We start from the raw sequence: 17,691 nt of genomic DNA, 5'->3' as shown, positions 1-17,691 counted from the left end.
TATGAAAACCTATAATTCATGACTGTTGATAAGTGTCAGAAAAGTATTTCCTCACATTCATTCCCTGAAAGTCACAATCCCCATGTGTTCTTATTTGTCTTTCAACGATGGCATCAGTCAGGTGGACTCAGCAATAAATACCAAGGTTTTAGCCAAATGCTGCTGAGAGAGAGAGTTTCATTTAACTTCATTTTTCCAGCCAGGTCTGGCTTCAAAGCTAGTTTTTCCTACTAGGTCGTTTGCCACATGAAATGCAAATTCCCAGAGGTTTCTGATATTGCCGAGATGTGATACAAGATGACTGCGCCTATCCACCCGCCCACCCACCCACTAATAAGACATAAAGCCGTCCTATTTTTGGTAACAATTAAAGGGCCTCCCGGTGCAGGCAGAAAGCTGTTTATTTTCTGTTACATCACTTCACTTTGCCTTCGAAGGCTGTTCTGTGCTCAGTGTTTTCGTGGTGATGCAAGTCGGCTCTCTCCTCCAGCAGTTGGATCCCTCCCATCTCACAGCACCTCACAGGTCTCCTCCCGGAGCAGTGCATTGCTGGAGCGAGGAGCAGCTCACGAATCAGCTGCAGGTCCCTGTTTTGAAAAGCAGAGATACAGAGGCAAAGGAAGAGGTTGGACTCCTATGTGACCTGGTCTTAGATCAAGACAATCACCATCTGAATTCCAGAAGCCCTGTTCATGTTTGGGGATATTTTTTCGGCTGCATGGAACCAGAGAGAAGCCAAAGGATGGGAAATGCTTGCATCCCCCTGAAAAGAATTGCTTATTTCCTATGTCTCTTTTCTGCGCTTTTGCTGACTGAGGGGAAGAAACCAGCGAAGCCAAAATGCCCTGCTGTGTGTACTTGTACCAAAGATAATGCTTTATGTGAAAATGCCAGAACCATTCCACGCACCGTTCCTCCTGATGTTATCTCATTGTAAGGCCCGTAAGCATTTTGATATCTAATTTATGTTTTAAAAATTCCAGCCGATGTTTTTGGGGCTTTGTATGTATTGGTAGAAGGGCATGGGAAGAGAGATTTCTCTTGCACGCTTGGCCATTTGACAGGGCTAACATTTTGCTGTATTTAGAAATTTTGATTTTTATTAGAACATGCCTAGGTACCCTCCACCTCTGAACATTATTATGAGAAACCTGTAGCAGATTCATTTCTCCCACTTCATCTGGGAAGGAACAGTATCATACTTCATAAAATAGTGTCAAAATAGTGACTGTTTTGCTAAACTGGATTAACATAAGGTTTGTTCTGTGTGTGTGTGTCTCTCTTTGTGTGTATGTCTGTTTTCTGTTTGTTTGTTTTCTTTCAGATCCTTTGTGAGATCTGGTTTTACTGAAATCTCAGAAGGGAGTTTTTTATTCACACCATCGCTGCAGCTCTTGTGAGAAATATTTATATCATAACTATTTTTAATAGAGCATATATTTGGATAAGCCCTCTAGTAAAACGATCTCAATATTAATTTTGTCAAATGGGGTTATATTTCTGGAAAGAAAAAGAGTATCAGTAATGTTAGAGGTAGATGTGTTTGTTTGGGACTTAGCATCAACAGCACAGGTTGATTCTTGCAATGGTAAATTTGCTAACCTGTAAGGTTATCTCCCTTAAGGGCTATTTATGAAGTTGTTGGACTGTTACAACAATGATCCCAATTCCATTCTACTATTTTACTTTCATTTTTGACTTGGGAACTTTGGTTATTTTGCCCTGGAGTTTTTGAATTAGTCAAATACAGAATCCAGCATAACATATGTGCTCAAGATGTTGCCTCTGGGGATCTGGGGCAGACTGCTGCTCTGTGTGATTTACCATGTGGGAAAAAAATTCTGTGTTCTTTCTAGGTAATTCCTTAACATATTGATTCTCAAGATACTGTTTTCTAATCTCATCCAATTTATAACTAGCCCCCTTAAAAGGGGGGAAAGAAAATATTCATATAGGATAGTGCAAAAGATTAGCCTTTGCTGTGTGTTTTGAGTTGGCCACGAGGGAACCACATATACAGTCTATGTCTCAAAATAGTCAAAAAAATAATATTTGAACAAGAAATCAAATCTCTTCATGGAACAATGTCACATGTATAATTTGTTCTGACATGTAATGTTTGCATTTGGACTGCTAGTTTTTAGAGCAGGGCCACGTGGGGGCCAAGAGGTCCCCAGTACTCATGTGTTCAGGTGTTGAGCGACAGATTGAGGTTTTAGTTACATGGTTCCAGGAGGGAATTAACTTAATGTCAATCAACTAACTAAGTTTTGGTTATTTTGACTGCATGATTCAGGACCCAAATTTTTTGCTTTTTTTTTCTTGCTTTAATTGACCATTTTGGCTGTTTGAGGTTATATATGCAGCGGGCAACAGCGTGGATTAGAAATTAGAAAGACCTGTGTATAAATCTCATTCCACCACTATTAGAAACTAGACATGTAACTGTGCAAATGACTAAATCTCTCCAAGTGACTAAATGACCTAATCTGTACATGACTGAAACTCTCACAGTCTCCTCATCTGTAAAATGGAGGTGATAACACATTGAAGAGTTATTATCAGAGATAAGTAAGATTTAAGTAGGTAAGATGCTTGGCATAGAGTATGACAAATGTTTACACATTTTATAAGTGGTAGGGTTCTTAATTTTTACATAAAGCTAAATAGCTAAAAAAAAAAGTTATTTAATCTATTGTTTGTTTATATGAAATCCCAAACTGGTTTGACTATTTCATTGAATTCACAAACCTGATCAGAGGTTTTAACATTATGTAACAATATTGGCTAATGTCTTTGTACTAGCTGATGTCTTTGAGTGATTAACAATTGAGTAAAATGTTCCTAAGAGATTTATTCAACTGATGGCTAGTGGTATGATTAGGGGAAGTGTTAGCAAACCAAACAAACCCCCAAAATATAGAATCTTTAGCACATAAAGAGGCAGGGTCTCCAATGCTGGGATCCTTCCATAGTAAAAGAATTGGTTGTATCTGAGAAAATGGTAATTTGTACTTATGTTGTTCATTTGTTAAAGAAATGTCTCATTTAAAAAGCATCCTTTTGATGAGCTAAGGCATTTCTCTCTCCCCAGGATAGTTAAATAGATGAATCCTTAAAATTCAAGAAATGTCAGTTGACACGCTACTCGCATTTCCAACATGAAATGGATGTTAGCTGTGACACAGAAAACCTGGATTGATCAACCTAATCAGTAAGCACATCTCCACTTTGTTTTTGCTGGGTGGACCCAGCCTCAGCAAGCACAGATACTGGACAGTGTTATAGAAATAGTTACCGGCTGCTGCAGGATAATGTGATTACACGTATTTAGAATCACAGAGGGAAGCCAAGGAACTGGTTTTTAAATAGCCCACACCGAGTGTGTGCCATGCCCCTGTGTCCCATGCTCCAAGTTCCTATGGAACATTCCAGCCCTTCTTTCTAAAAGCAGTTCAGATTTCAGAAATAACAAAAGGGCGAGTAATTCTTGCCCTGTATGTTGTTACTTGACTCACATTGGCTAACCTCAACTTGGCAGCTTTGTGCCAGGGCAGATTGTATGCACAACTGTCAGAGGTCAAAGTCTGTCTCTAAACTCAGGACCTTGTTTCCTAAAGATTTTGCTTTACATTCTTCCTGCACAATATTCTCTGCTTCCTCCTGTTATGACAAAGGAGTCTAATAAGCTCATTTTTACTGAGGAGGAAATAAATGATAAGGCTCCAAATATGAATTGTGCCATAATCATAACAATGGTGGGCAATGGATGGTTTAAAGATAAAGAGCTCTTCTGTGGGACAGGGCCATCCAGCACCCTGAAAACCCCACGTGGGCTGCCAACCCCCACTGGAACACGAGGACCAAGGGGCCTGAATTTGCCTTGGCATGCCTTTCACCACCAGACCAAGCCTGGAGCACACCTGCCATTGCTTGGGGTTTGCAATGAATTCTAACAGCATTTGTGACCACCGATTACCAGAACTGGCCTTGCACATCCTGGGAAGAGAGAAACTTCACAATCAATTCTGTTTGATTGACTTACAAAGGCAGTTGGTTCCTTGCTCTGTTACTGAAAAGGGAAAAGAAATGACCCATTCCCACTATCCACCCTAACAATCTGATAATTTCATGAAGGTCCCAAATGCTTTTTCAGACCTTCTGCAGAAAGCGTGATGAGTAGTTTTTGAAATGTCAGCCTTCAGTAAGGAGGGAAACAGACACAATGCCTCCTTAAGTTCAATACAGTGTTTTGGGGAAAAGATCCCGGTAGGCTGCTGCTGGCAGTGCATGCTGGAGAACAAGAAAAACAAAAGCCCACATTCTGTAGAGAAGAAAAAATAAAATTATCCAATGAAATTCATCACATGAGCTGTGCAAAACCTATTTTTTAAAAAAAAAATACCTCGTATATGGTTTTAGACAGCAGCAAATGTTTCCTAAGCAAATGCAACTCCATTCATGTTTTTCATAGGTCCAGCTGTGAAACAAAACCAGTAAGAATGATTATTTATTCTGGTTTGCTTTTAATGATAGAGAGCGGCGCTTGTAGTGAATGCAATTTACAGAATGTGTTTTCAAACAAAATAGCCTTGTGCTTCTCAAATACAAACTGAGATCCCCAATGATGAAGTTTCCCTGTAGAAGTAAAATTCAAATTCCAAAGAGTACAAATGTGGCCATATTGCCATTTGTTTATAAAAATTTTAATAAATTTCATCCCTCCAGTTCCATTTGCAGGGAGTAAATTACAGATTTAGTTTTAGTATCATGTTCAGAAAAAAAATCTATATATATAAGAATTCAGTGTGACCAGAAAAAAAATTCTATTTATTCCAATGAGATTTTATCTTGTTTGAAGCACTGTTCCCTCCAGGGGAGGGACTGTTCGAAGAACTGATCCCTCTGGGGGAGAAAATATCATGAAGTACATAGTCCATAAGAAACCCACACCTAAAAATAAAAACGGAAATGTCATGAGCAAGATAAATAATAAGTCCATCCTTACTAAGGTTTTATTGTTTAGTCCTTCAAAATATTGTTTGTCCAGGAAAAAATATCCATGGTCTACCTCACCTTCACAGTGATTGGCTTATTTTTCTATTTCCCCTTATATTACAAGTATAAGAAAAATCTAGCAATCTTTAATGACTACTCAAGCCAGACCTATAAGCTAAGAGGGTTTCTAGAGGAAATATTAGTTGGTTATGGACGAGTATGTCTTGGTTTGTGCCCAGCCAATGCCCCCAAGATAGACTGAAAAGTGAAACCTCAGTCATCTAGGCTGTTTTGTCTAAAATTTGCCCAATGGTCCACCGCTCTGATTTTTAACTTTGTTACTAATTAATTGTTTTAACTGCCAACTAGGCCTGTATAACAAATGCTTTATCTGAAAGCACATTTCATCCTCTCGATTATTCAAGCAAGAAACTTAGGAATGACCTGCCTCTTTCTCTCACTGTCCACTTCCAACCAAATGTGTCCCCTCTCACACAGCAAAGATCTTCTGCCTCCTCTTCACCCCAGGGCCGTGGCCCTGACGCAGGCTGCAATCTCTGTTTCAGTCCGATGCGGGAGCTTCTGCACTGGCATCCCTGCTGCTTCTGCCCATCTAGCCACCTCCATTAGCGTTGCCTTCCTGAAACACACATCTCTTCATGTCACCCTCATGCTTGGCAGCCATTAATGGTTTCCTAGAAACAGAGAAAGCCTGAACATCCAAGTTGCTATTAATAGAATTTGGCTATTTGTCTAGGGTCAGCTCTCACAATATTGACCCCACCCCCTGACACACATCCCAAAGCTTCATCCACACCAGACTGAATCACCTCCGTTCCTGACCTCTGTTTTCTCAAGCTCTAGAGACTTTACTGATATCTTTGGTCTTCCTGTCATTTACCAACTAGAGCTATTTGTGCTTGTGCTGCCCCATATCTCTCGGAGGATTATCAGTAGCCAACGTCCTAGGGAAGAGCTGGGATGTTGTAGACTTAGTCCTTGCCTACTACACTTTTGTTGAATTCAATCCATATTTTCATAGATGTTTTCACTAAAGACTCCTGTTTTCCTATCAATAGATAGTCACATTCTTCCTTATGTTTAGTATGCCAATCAGATTTCACATGAACTAATAATGTAAAGGTATGGAACATGAGCTGAACCAAAAAAACGTGAACAGATTCTGCCTTGGAATTAAGGTGCCATTCACTGGCTCAGTTACCTCCTACGTACCCCTTCCTAAGGACCGAGGACTACCCCTACAAAGAGAATAATGGTTGAGGCTACTCCCTCAAGCCAGAGAGGAGCTCCCCATCTGTCCAAGAACCCCGAAAGGGTGGGAGAGAACACAACAGGCCAGACGTGGGGGAGGCCCCGCTATGGGGCTCAGGTTCTTGGAGGACTTTGCCCTCCCTCCCAAAGGCCTGGATACAGACTAAATCTGAGTGAATCAGGCATGGGGCTTAGTCAGGGCACTATCTTACCACTGGGACCAGAACTGGCGAGCAGGCTGTGGAAATGGCGCCTGGGCACATCCTCCTCCCCAGCTGGGCCGGGAAAGGGGCCCTGGCAGGTGAGACCCCCACTTCCTCTCCCCTGCCCCTTCATATGCCGGGTGCCCCTTTCCCAATCTCTTTTTACACCCACTTTTGGTCTATCCCAACCCCCTCTTGTGTCTCAGGTTTCGTGGTTGCACATATAAATTATGCTTTCCAAAACCAAAAGAACCCCACCACGACGCTATGATGTGATACTTCTTCAACAGAGGTCCCAGTGTGCCGGAACTTAAAAGGCAGCAGAACATCCAAAGCCTTTCCCTGCATCCGCTGCCCAAACCTCCAAAGCCTTTTCCCGAGCCCACTGCCTGAACCTCTTTCGCCCCCCTGACTTCCTCCTGGCCTTTGGCACATGAAAAATCACATTTGCCTCCCAAGTTCTCTGTCTGCCAAAGCTGACTAACCTTTCCCCTGTGAAGGGTAAAATTCCCCCTTTGACCAGTTTGACAGGACATCCAAAGGGGAATGTTGGTTAAGCATTATTAAGATAAAAAAAATTCATTAACACAAAGATCATTTTCTTTCTGATGTATTTATATTTTCTTGGCTAAAATAAGTGTTCACTGTATAGTTGCAAGCAGTAATGAAATGAAAGCAAAAGCCTCCTATTTCAGCCAACTCACTTTGGGATTCTCCCATGAACAGGCCTAGCACTGGGGTTTGTTAGGGACACAAAGATGACTGACATCCTTCCCTCCCTGTCCTGATATGCCAGCTCCCAGCTCACTATGATCCTAAATGTTTTGCTGGTATTTGAATGTATCATAAGTAGTCTTCCACACGCTTTCTCATTTTCTTCAAAGTAGTATTCAGTTGATTGGCATGCTGGTGACACTTGCCGGTTGTTGAGCCTGTGGCTGCAAAATGACTAGAGGAGCTTAATGACAGCTCTGATATCAAAATGGCTAACCCGAGTGAGCTAACAACATGGCAAGTAGCAAAGAATGCAAGTTTTGTGGTCAAATAAACATGGGTTCAAATCCCCACTCTGCTGCTTACCAGTTCTGTGATTTGGGGCAAGCCTAATCAAGTCTTGTTATTTGCATCTACAAAATGGGGAATAACCATAGTGCCTACTACACAGGATTGCAGTAAGGATTAAATGAAGCAATACACGTAAAGCACTTGGCACAGTTTCTATAACTCAATACACAAAAGCTTTTATTATAGTTTCTGAAAATCACTTTAATTTGGAATGACCATAACATCAGATTAACATCTGATTGTATAGGCTGGGTTTACCTAGGATCACGTGGTCATTTTTCTGCACGTAGGTCTCCACAAGAACCTCCTAAGAAATTTTTCCTGCAAATACGTCTTACAAGAAACATGAACTATTTACCTGTCCAGAGGTGGGGGAAAGAAGGAAAACAGAACCTTCTCACTTCTTCCTCATGAAAGAAAGAACTCATACCACATTTTGTAAAACAAGTCAGATTTTGTTTAACATTGACCTGTCTTCAAATGCTTGGTTCTGTGGAAGGATTGAAAGAGGCCTGAACTGGAAGTTAGGAGACTTGGGTTTGAATTCCAGTTTAGCCACTAATGGGCTGTGTGACCTTGGACTGGTCACAAAATATCCTTGGATCTCAGATTTTATATGTATAAAATACCTGAGATAGATTAAATTATGGTCCTCAAACTCAAATGCCAATGGTGATTAGGATGATAAGGTAAACTAAGGAAACAACTACATATAAGACAATAGGGAGGGATAGTAATTGGGGTAGATCAGAGAAGACATGTCTTACCTAAAAATGACGTCCTCAGCTCTAACTGATTATTGGTGGTGAGAATATGGTACATGAATATGGGGTCATATTTTCCCAATTTTCAGGAGAAGGCAGAAACCTAGAAGCAGATTTTTAAACAGAATGAAGACTAAACAAAATATAAATTGGCATTTTGAGAGCTTCACATTCAATTAACTAAGTTCTCTTCCTAGCTTAACAATTCTATTGCATTGCATTCTAGTCTACACAGTTACTTTAAATGAATGTAATATAGAAAATGGACTTCTTAAAGAAATGGACAAAACTTATTGTATTAATTCTAACAAGCCTGTAAATTAGACTAAATGAGTCTCATAATCTAGAATTGGCTATTATAAAGTATTATTAAAATAATAATCAGTTCTCAATTTCCAAAGCAGGTCCATTAGGATTTTACTGGGACCTCTCCATGGGAGCTGATGATAAAAAATATTTCAGTATCCCTCTCATGGGGCAAGGACAGGAAAGGAATTTGGGGGCCCATTCACATGGCAAGATGGCAGGTGTCTGCCTGTGTGAAACGTAATGAAAAAGCAATGAGTCTTAAAAAAAATAAACAGACTAGAATTTATACATACAAATAACTCTTGACTTGCAGTGAATTCCTCATGGGAGGTCATAGAGTCTTCCCAACTGTGCCTCCATGGCTAGACATTTCTAGATGTTTAAGAATTGTTTCCACAGCCAGTTTATAAGCCATGCAGTAAAACCAGACCAAGTTTTGTGAGGGGGCATTTGTCATTTTTGTATTGCCTGATGCTAAGCACATTATATATCTCATTTTTTATTTCATTGTCACAATAATCTTGTGAAGGGGGTATTATCATCTCCATTTTGCAGATGGAGCACTGAGTCCTAGCAGGGTTGGGTAACCTCTTCAATCGTAGCAGAGCCAGAGGTTAAATCCACGACTCACTTGTAACTACTTCTACTTCCTTTTGAACATGAATCATCGGGCTTGACTTTACATAGTTTGTTCCCCAAATCAAATCCCTTCTCAAAGGGTCAACCTTTGCCATTAACGAGGGTATTCAGGGGACTGTGTCCTGATTCCTGGAGACAATTACTGAAAAGGAGTTTCCAAAGCCCTTTGAAAGAGTGGCAGCATTGCTGGCAAGAATATGTAGTTTCCCTAGGATTCAAGTCTCATTTGTATGTGTAAGTTCTAGTTTCCTTGCTTTAAAAAAGAGAAAGAAAGAGAAAAAAGAAAACAGCAAATGAGAAAGGACTTACATACTTTAAAGTTACACCTCAGATGAGTGTTTTCTCAACTTGAATCCTGTGGAACAGTTGTCTTGAAAGAAAAGGCTTCTGTGTTCACATAAACATGGAAATTGTTTAATTATTCACAATGCACCTTGGCTTAGAAAAGCCTCTGGAATTATTTTATGTTGTTTCACTTTTCTTAACATCTCATAGGATATTGGGACTCTATGCCTTTGGTATTTATTTTGTTTATTAGCTTAATTATTTATACCTCACTTTGTTCTAGAGAGACTTGCTTGCAGTGCCTAGGCAGATAGAAAGAATCTCATCTTGAAGGACACATGAAACCATCCATCTCTGTATAAAGAGTAACTCGGACAATTTTGTTAGTGGATTCCTTGAGCATGGTGGCTGGGAGCATGCCTCACCACCAGGCTATCCAGCCAGTCAAGCAGATTGGCACACACTGCTTCTAAGGGGACCTCCCAGGGGATGCTCATCTTTCAGAGGAAGTAGATTATCACTTGCAGCCCGTTCAATAAGAAAAAGCACCCTGAGCTTAAACTTACATTCTCAGTATTGTTATTTGGAGCAGGTTCTCTCACAGCCATTTCCCAAATGGGTAAACCAGCATTTCCCTGGGTGTGTTTCACAGAGTACTCATAATATAAAGCTCAGTGATAAAAGTATCCCCTTATGAGTAAGACTGGGAAGTTGCATATTTCATTCCCTTTTGAAGAAGAAGTCTCAGTAAGGATAGAAAGACTCTCATAATTAAGAACCCCTGCTAACTTATTTGCTTTCCCCAGTCTTGTTTTTTGTTTTTGTTGTTGTTCATGTAAAACCTCTGAACCCCATGAAGGTCTGGTATTCCACAGTTCCTTCTGGGAACTACTGGGTAAGGCTGTTCTAGATTGGCAGCGGATACTGGGCAGATCTGATGAAATGGGACTAAAAAGCTGAAGTGCGGCCTTGCTCATGACTGTAATTGAGCAGCCTTGATGGCAAGACTTTGCCTGAGCACAAACTTCCAGCTCTGCCAGTTACAGGCTTCAATTTACTCTCTTACTTTGGTATTCTTTTTATTTTCAGTGGAGAATATAACACCTACATTTTAGTGTTCATTTGGGGATTAAGATGACTTAATAGATGGCAAGCTGCTAAACATGAGGTGTGGCACAGAATAGGCTTTAGATAAAATTGAAGTCCCTTGTCCTTGGTGTTTCAGAATCAGGGAAATATAGACTGAATTAAAACAGTATCAGAAGGGTGGGCTGCTGACTACTTATGCCAACTCCTAGAAAGGAAAAGTTTGTCCTGGGATGAGAGGTAATGGACTCTAAAACCAAAGGATGAGTCCATGCTCAAATCTTTGCTAGTGTGCATGCCAAGAATATTCCCAAGGGAATCCTGTAAATCTAAAGCCTAAATTCTAGTCCTAGACCTGCTGCTGACAAAAGATGTGTATGACCTTGGGGGAGTCACTTCTGCAGGCCTCAGCTTCCTCACCTTTAAAGAGAATAATTGAACTACATATCTCTCTGGAGTACTTTCCCTCACCCCATCAGGGTTATGTGGAGTTATTACCTAAAGTAAGGTTATTCCCCATCAGTCTGGATGAAGAGGTGGTGATCTACTTAAGGATCAGCTAAATTATACTGAAAATGTTTTTCAGGGATGAGAGACAAAAAGAACTGTGACATAATGTGCTCCTGTATGATGCTTCCCATTTTTAATGCTTTCCTGTCTTAAAAGCAAATTTTAAAAGATTCAAATGTGAATTATTCACATGGCACATGCACTTAGAAAGGGTGCATTTAACTAAAGTGAATCATCAGCCTGTTATTAATTATCATTCAACCAGCCTTATTCTTTTGGGTAAAGGAGAATATTAGTAACAACTAGAGGGTCTGAATCATTTAAGCAAAACCAGCTCTAAACAAGTTGGCAAGCCTCTCCAGCTCTACTCCCAAATCTTCCAATAGCTGAAACCTGTGCATCTTACTCTCTGATTTACCTATATCTGCTTGTATAAACATACACAAACACATATGCACGCACACTGTCCATGGCTGCCTAATTCCCTGGATGATGCCTTAACATTCTTCTTGACAGGTAACAATCTCACTCACTAGACCTCAGTTTCCCGAGCAATTAAACAAGGTCCTTCGCTAGATCTAATGGTTTTTTTGCTCTCGCGTTTTGTATCTGTGCTCTTCACTTAGATATTCTTTGGCAGAAGCATTGGAGACATGCTCTTATACGTCATCTCATGTAATTCTTAGCATCTTCCAGGAAGTCTTTTTGTTATTATAATTCCTGTCTTAACATGATAAAACCATTTCACCTACTTAATGCATCATGTACATAATAAGTGACAGCTACAAGCTTAAAAACCAGACTCTCTATTATATATCAAATCAATGTCATCTCCAAGTACAACCAGGTGCTAGCTGCTCACTCTTCTTCATCCATAGCAGTGCCCACCAAGGGGAGCTGGTATTGGAAAGTCCCCTAAACTGGAGAAGCTGCTCTGGGCTGGAAGACAGGAGAGAGGCTACTCATGGGCCAGTGACTATTCTGATGGTAGTCAGGATGTCACAGGTGACCAAAAAAGAAGTCACTGAAGAGTGTCATTAGAGCCAGGGGGCCCTGGCACATGACCAGATGAGCAGTCTGGTTTGGGACAAGGGGAGATTGTCCCAGCTGGGTTACTCCTCCCCTTTAACAATCTGCCCACCTCCCTGTCGCTCCCCACGCTCCATGCGGAATCTTGCCTTCTTTTCCATGAATGAAGCCTGCAATGCTACAGGCATAGAACGTCTTTCAAGCTAGAGATTACCTAAAAAATTCTCATCTAGCTTTTCATTTGACAACATTGAGAAGAGAAGTGCTCAAGGACACACTGAGTATTTATAGCTACATGGGAATTAAGACCCAGGCTACCGATTCCCTCCTCAGTGTGCAATTTCCCTGGTCCCTGGAAGAGGTGAGAAGTTATGGCAGGAAGCCATTTCCACAGCGCATCAGCCTTGGCATCCACACATATGCCTGCCCAGTACTTTTGCTCTCGTGGTCCCCATCTGTGGCGCTCAGCTGGCCATTGGGCAGCCTGAACCTTGACCTCCTTCCAAAGTAGCTAGATCGTCTTTCTCTGAACTTCTGCTCCTTCCTTGACTTCTCTGTTGCTGACCTCGGGTTCTCTCAGAACTCTGAGTTCCATGCTAACTCTGTTGCCCACTTTTATGCTCCTTTTGAATTAAATGCTTCTGGTTCTAGCTTCTCAGTTCAACCAGGAACCCTGTAGTTAATTTGTAACTCCCTGGTTTTCATTTACTGCTGTGAAGAGATATGATCCCCCACTACAGGCAACTGGATATAGGCAACCACAAGATAGAACTGGAACTTGGGGTTAGCAGCCATTTTCTAGATCTCATCCTCTGATCCCAGTGCAAGAATAACAATAAAACTGTGAAAGCTTTTTTAAAAAACCTATCATCAACGGGGAATTTTAGCAGCATTATTCTAAATATTTACTGTTGAAATCAAATGTGCAATTTTAAAAGATTATTATATATCAAAACTTAAAACAGAGGTAAAGTCATGTTTCTAAATATTTTCATTTTAAATCAGAAAGAATAAAAGTATATTAACTGAGCAAAGAATATATTAATTAAGTACAAAATTCAATCAATATCCTAAGGATCAAGAGAAAATAAAACAGATAAACAGGTCAAATAATAAATTAGGGAGTTGTAGAAATAATAAATAAACCCACTATATGATTCTGGGAAAAACCCAGTAAAACAGCAAACATCTGAAGGAAGCAACACTCACAAATAGGAAAGTATTAATTATTCAATAAAGGCTTTGGGTAAATTTAGGAAAGAAGGCAGTGTCTCACCTCACATCATACATAAAAGGAAGTCCATAATCCATAAAATGGATTAAAGAGTCAAATGTAAAAAAAAATAAAATACTATTTTTAAGTGTGAGGTATAGATAATATCTCATTGATCTCTAGGTAGGAAAGAACATTTTAAGAATAAAAGCAAAGAAAGAATACACAATGGAAGTTGATATACTTTGTTAAAAATGTAGGACTTATATGGGTTAAAAATCATGAATGAAAAGGCAAATTATAATCAGTAGTGAAAAATTCCTGCAATGAACATGCAATTTGGTAGAAGTTAACAATAAAGAACTAGAGACTTAAAAGCTATCTATAATGCTACTTTTAGAAATCTAATCTTAAATCTATCCTAAGGAAATTTAACTAGAGACATAGAAAAATATTTGTATATAAGGAAGGTTATGGTAATGTATATAATGGTGAAAACTGGGATCAACAATAAAAAAGTTAAATCATGATGTATCTATAACCCAAAGCTTACTCATCTGTTAAAATTATATTGAAAATTTATTGTCATGAGAAATTGTTCATGACAAAGTAAAAAGGGACCCAGAACAATATAAAATTATTATCCCCTTTTTATAAATATATATGTGTATATATTATATATATATTATGTATATTTGTACCATTATCTTTGGGAGGTATGATTATGGTGATATTTACTTTTTTCTTAAGCTTTTATGTGTTCCAGAATTTCTACAATGAGCATAGAGTATTTATAAGCAGAATATACACCAAACTGCATTCAAATTTTTTTAATTCTTTACTGGAAAAAAAACACAGATTGATGTCATCTTAATGTGACTCTGAGACAACTTAAATTTATTAATTAATTCCTTAAAAGGGGATATTATTATTCAATTAGATTACTTAAATCCTCATGAGCTGAGCAGTGTTATTATGCTTGTCAGCCAGAACATGGATATTAAGTCATTGTGTGATCCTGTGCTGAGAGGCTACCCAGTGTGTGAAAAAGAGCACAGGACCAGGAGTCTTGGGACTCAACCCTGGGCAAAGCTTTTTAACAGCTCCCTGAGCCTCTCGTGCCAAACAGATATTAACACTGGCTCTACCACTTCTACAGAGTTGCTGCAAAGCCCAAGAAAGATAATCCAGCAGGAGTCTATGAAATAGGCTATCATGGAGGCAACACTCACTATTTAAAGCATGAGCTATTGCCTGCCTGGAGTTGATAGTAGATATGTACCGTCTTCCTAAATCTCTTTCTTGGTAAGGAAATATACACTCCCTTGGTTGCAGAGGGAAAAAAAATCCTTCCCACTCCTCCCAGTCCCTTTTGTTACCTAATTTCATAAGGGTGATGGCTAAGAGACATAAGTGTACCTCCCTTGGGGTGGTGGGGGCAGGAAGGTACAGACAGGTCAAGGCACATCCCTGTGTCCACCTCCACTGAAATTCTAGGGGGAAATGTTTTGTTTATTCCTTCCCTAAGAATAGAGGAAGTGGTGGAGACCTCAAATGTTCCCACAAGACCAGGGGCACAGGGCAAATGCTACACCATCTCTCCACCACTCACAGGATGGCTGCTTGGCAAGCCTATGGGTCCAGATCTCTGATTTGTGGCTCAGGGTGACAAGTTCATTCAGACAGTACGTTGGTCTCCACCAACACGTCCATGATGCTGCTATCATGAGGGGAGTTGTCAAATCTGAGTCATATTATTGCAGACTCTTGCTGCATGTAATTACAGGGACAGAGCAGTCCACAGCACCTCCATATACCAGAGCAACTGCTCCAGCCAGACTTGCTGCCAGGAGCAGAAGTCACCACTGGTAAAGGGGGGACTAGTGTAACTGACCTGGAAAGCTTTCCATACACAGCTTTTAAATACATCCATGCCCAGGCCACAGCCCAGGTATAGAATTTAACCAGAATTCCTCAGCCTGAGAACCAAGTATGAGTATTTTTAAAGCTCTCCAGGTCATTCCAAGTGCAACCAAGACTGAGAAGCTTAGGCTCTAACACAGGTCTAGGCATCTCCCCTGCTCCAGCCTTCACATGCTCTTCCCTTTGTGAGGTCTCCTCCACATGCTGCTCTCTCCTAAGCCAACCTTGCACACAATGTTTGCCTGCCATGGAGCTAACTCAACCCCAAACGCATCCTCTTTCTCCTTCAGCTCCTCTGCTCCATCTCTGTTTGCCAATTCCAAATCCCCAGGAAGAGACTCATCTTTAAACTGACACCTTTTTGAACCTGGGTATGTGGGCATGGGAGGCTGACAGACCTCAGGATCAACCTTCCTGAATGAAGACTGAGTGTCTTTCTTGCCCTAGTAATCATGTGGAAAGGGACAGAGGTCAACATGGTGACCTTGACCCACCCCAGGTCTGTTATTTGAGAAGATGGGGTGGAGAACAGATTCCCTTCAACAGCGACAGTGGGATTCTTTAGTATCTGGCTCAATAACAAATGATAATGTTGAAATCAAATATACCCTCTCTCTAGAACATGATTTTTTAAAAATATTTTAAAGTACACACATATATATATACATATATCTATGTAGGATAATAAAATGGATAGCCTATTTTTAGAATATATGTATAGTTTTACACACTCTTGTCCACAGAATCCTTATCCATAGGAAACTACAATTGAATTTAGACTTGAAAGACAAATATATTCATTTTTTTCAAAATATAATATATATGAAGTGCCCATTCCTAAGTGTATATCTTGATGATTTTTAAATTAGGGCTTATTTATTTATTTATTTTCCCCATGCAAGAGGTTTTATTATCTGAAAGAGAAAGTGCTGCCCCAGAGGGAGGGGGGGAGAGAGAGAGAGAGAGAGAGAGAGAGAGAGAGAGAGAGAGAGAGAGAGAGAGGGAGAGAAAGCAGGGAGAGCAGGAGGACAGAGAGACAGAGACAAAGAGAGAGAGGGCAGCCAGGGCTTATTTTTTTTGGAGCAGTTTTAGGTTCACAGGAAAACTGAGGATAAAGTACAGAGACTTCCCATGTACCCCCTACCCTGACACATGCATATCCTCCCCCATTACCAACACCCCCACCACAATGGTACATTTATTACAATTGATGAACCTGCATTACCACCCAGAGTCCAGAGTTTACATTAGAGCTCACTCTTGGTGTTGTACATTCTTTGGGCTTGGACAAATGTATGATGACAAGCACCCATCACTAAAGTACGATACAAAGTATTTTCACTGCCCTAAAAATCCTCTGCGCTCTGCCTGTTCATCCCTCCCTTCCCCCACCATGAGATTTTAGAAGGTGAACACCCATGTAACCAGCATCCAGATGAAGAAATAAAACATAATCATTACCCTAAGGACTCACCTTGTGCCCCCTTCCAGTTACTACTCCCCTCCAAAGGGTGACCACTGATCCTGTCTTCTGTCAGCATAGATGAGTTTTGCTGAGTTTTGTGCTTTATATTAATTCAATCATATAGGATATACTTTATTGTGTTCTGGCTTCTGTCCCTCATCTTAGATTTATGAGATTCATCCATATTTGCGTGTATAGTTTTGCTTTAGTCAGAGGTTTTAATCCTTGAAATCTAGTTTGACAAACATTATTCAGCCAGGACCTGCGCTCAGGGCTGGAGACACAAAAGCAAATAAGGGTAAGTCCCTGTGCTGTAAGGAACATGCAATCTGGTAATGTAGTAATGACCAGAGTTTAATATAAAGTGAATTCCTCTTTGTTTAACAAATATTTACTCAGTGTCCACTATTGGACAGGTGCTATTATAGATGCTAGGGATAAGTAACGAAGAAGCAGGTAAAAAATTCTAGTGGAAATCCTCTGTTTTATTTCCCTGACATATATGGGTTAGTTCTGCCCACCAATATTCACTTCCCAGTCTGTTCTGTATTTGATTGATTATTCTGTATTGATCTAGTGATGAAAGCCACCTCTTAAAATGATGTGGGAGTATGTGATTATAAAGTGGCTGGTCCAACCATGGGACAGTTTGGAAACCAGTAAAAATGGTAGATGCTTCTCTGCATCTATTTCTGCCTTGTGTTATTGTCTCCATCCCTGATTCTGCCTATACAGAATGATATGAAAATCTGGAACCTAAGAAAACCTGTGGATGTTAGCTTACCTTGGAGTAAGGCTGAGCAATCTTGTTGTTTTCCAGAACTGTGAAGTAAGAAGAGACAATTGCCAAATTTGGGACTAAAATCATAAACCTTTGAATTTGTTTTAATAACTATGGGCTTCTAATATGTACCACTATTCACTAGTGTT

At 40.1% G+C, this 17,691-nt stretch overlaps 1 protein-coding gene and 1 long non-coding RNA gene across 6 annotated transcripts in view; one reads left to right on the top strand and one right to left on the bottom strand.

The window, feature by feature from the left end:
- The first annotated feature begins 466 nt into the window (after positions 1–466).
- Positions 467–17,691, top strand: part of LGI1 (leucine rich glioma inactivated 1) — a 39,911-nt gene continuing 22,686 nt past the window's right edge. For 3 of the 5 annotated variants that reach the window (XM_017678033.3, XM_017678030.3, XM_017678032.3), the window contains exons 1-2: positions 467–933; positions 1,325–1,396. In XM_017678033.3, coding sequence (XP_017533522.2) covers positions 467–933; positions 1,325–1,396 — 539 coding nt within the window. The remainder of the gene's footprint in view (positions 934–1,324; positions 1,397–17,691) is intronic. The other 2 variants (XM_073240666.1, XM_073240667.1) reach the window with 1 other exon arrangement.
- Positions 473–11,106, bottom strand: LOC140850378 (uncharacterized). Its single transcript, XR_012133122.1, has 3 exons — positions 9,564–11,106; positions 8,306–8,405; positions 473–587 (listed from the first exon to the last, which is right to left on the bottom strand). It is a non-coding gene; the product is annotated as an uncharacterized lncRNA (long non-coding RNA).

The sequence above is a fragment of the Manis javanica genome, chromosome 7, assembly GCF_040802235.1.
Source record: "Manis javanica isolate MJ-LG chromosome 7, MJ_LKY, whole genome shotgun sequence".
In the NCBI taxonomy this organism is placed as follows: Eukaryota; Metazoa; Chordata; class Mammalia; order Pholidota; family Manidae; genus Manis; species Manis javanica.
Note: the sequence above shows the minus strand (reverse complement) of the source record. Positions and strands in the feature narration are given on the sequence as shown.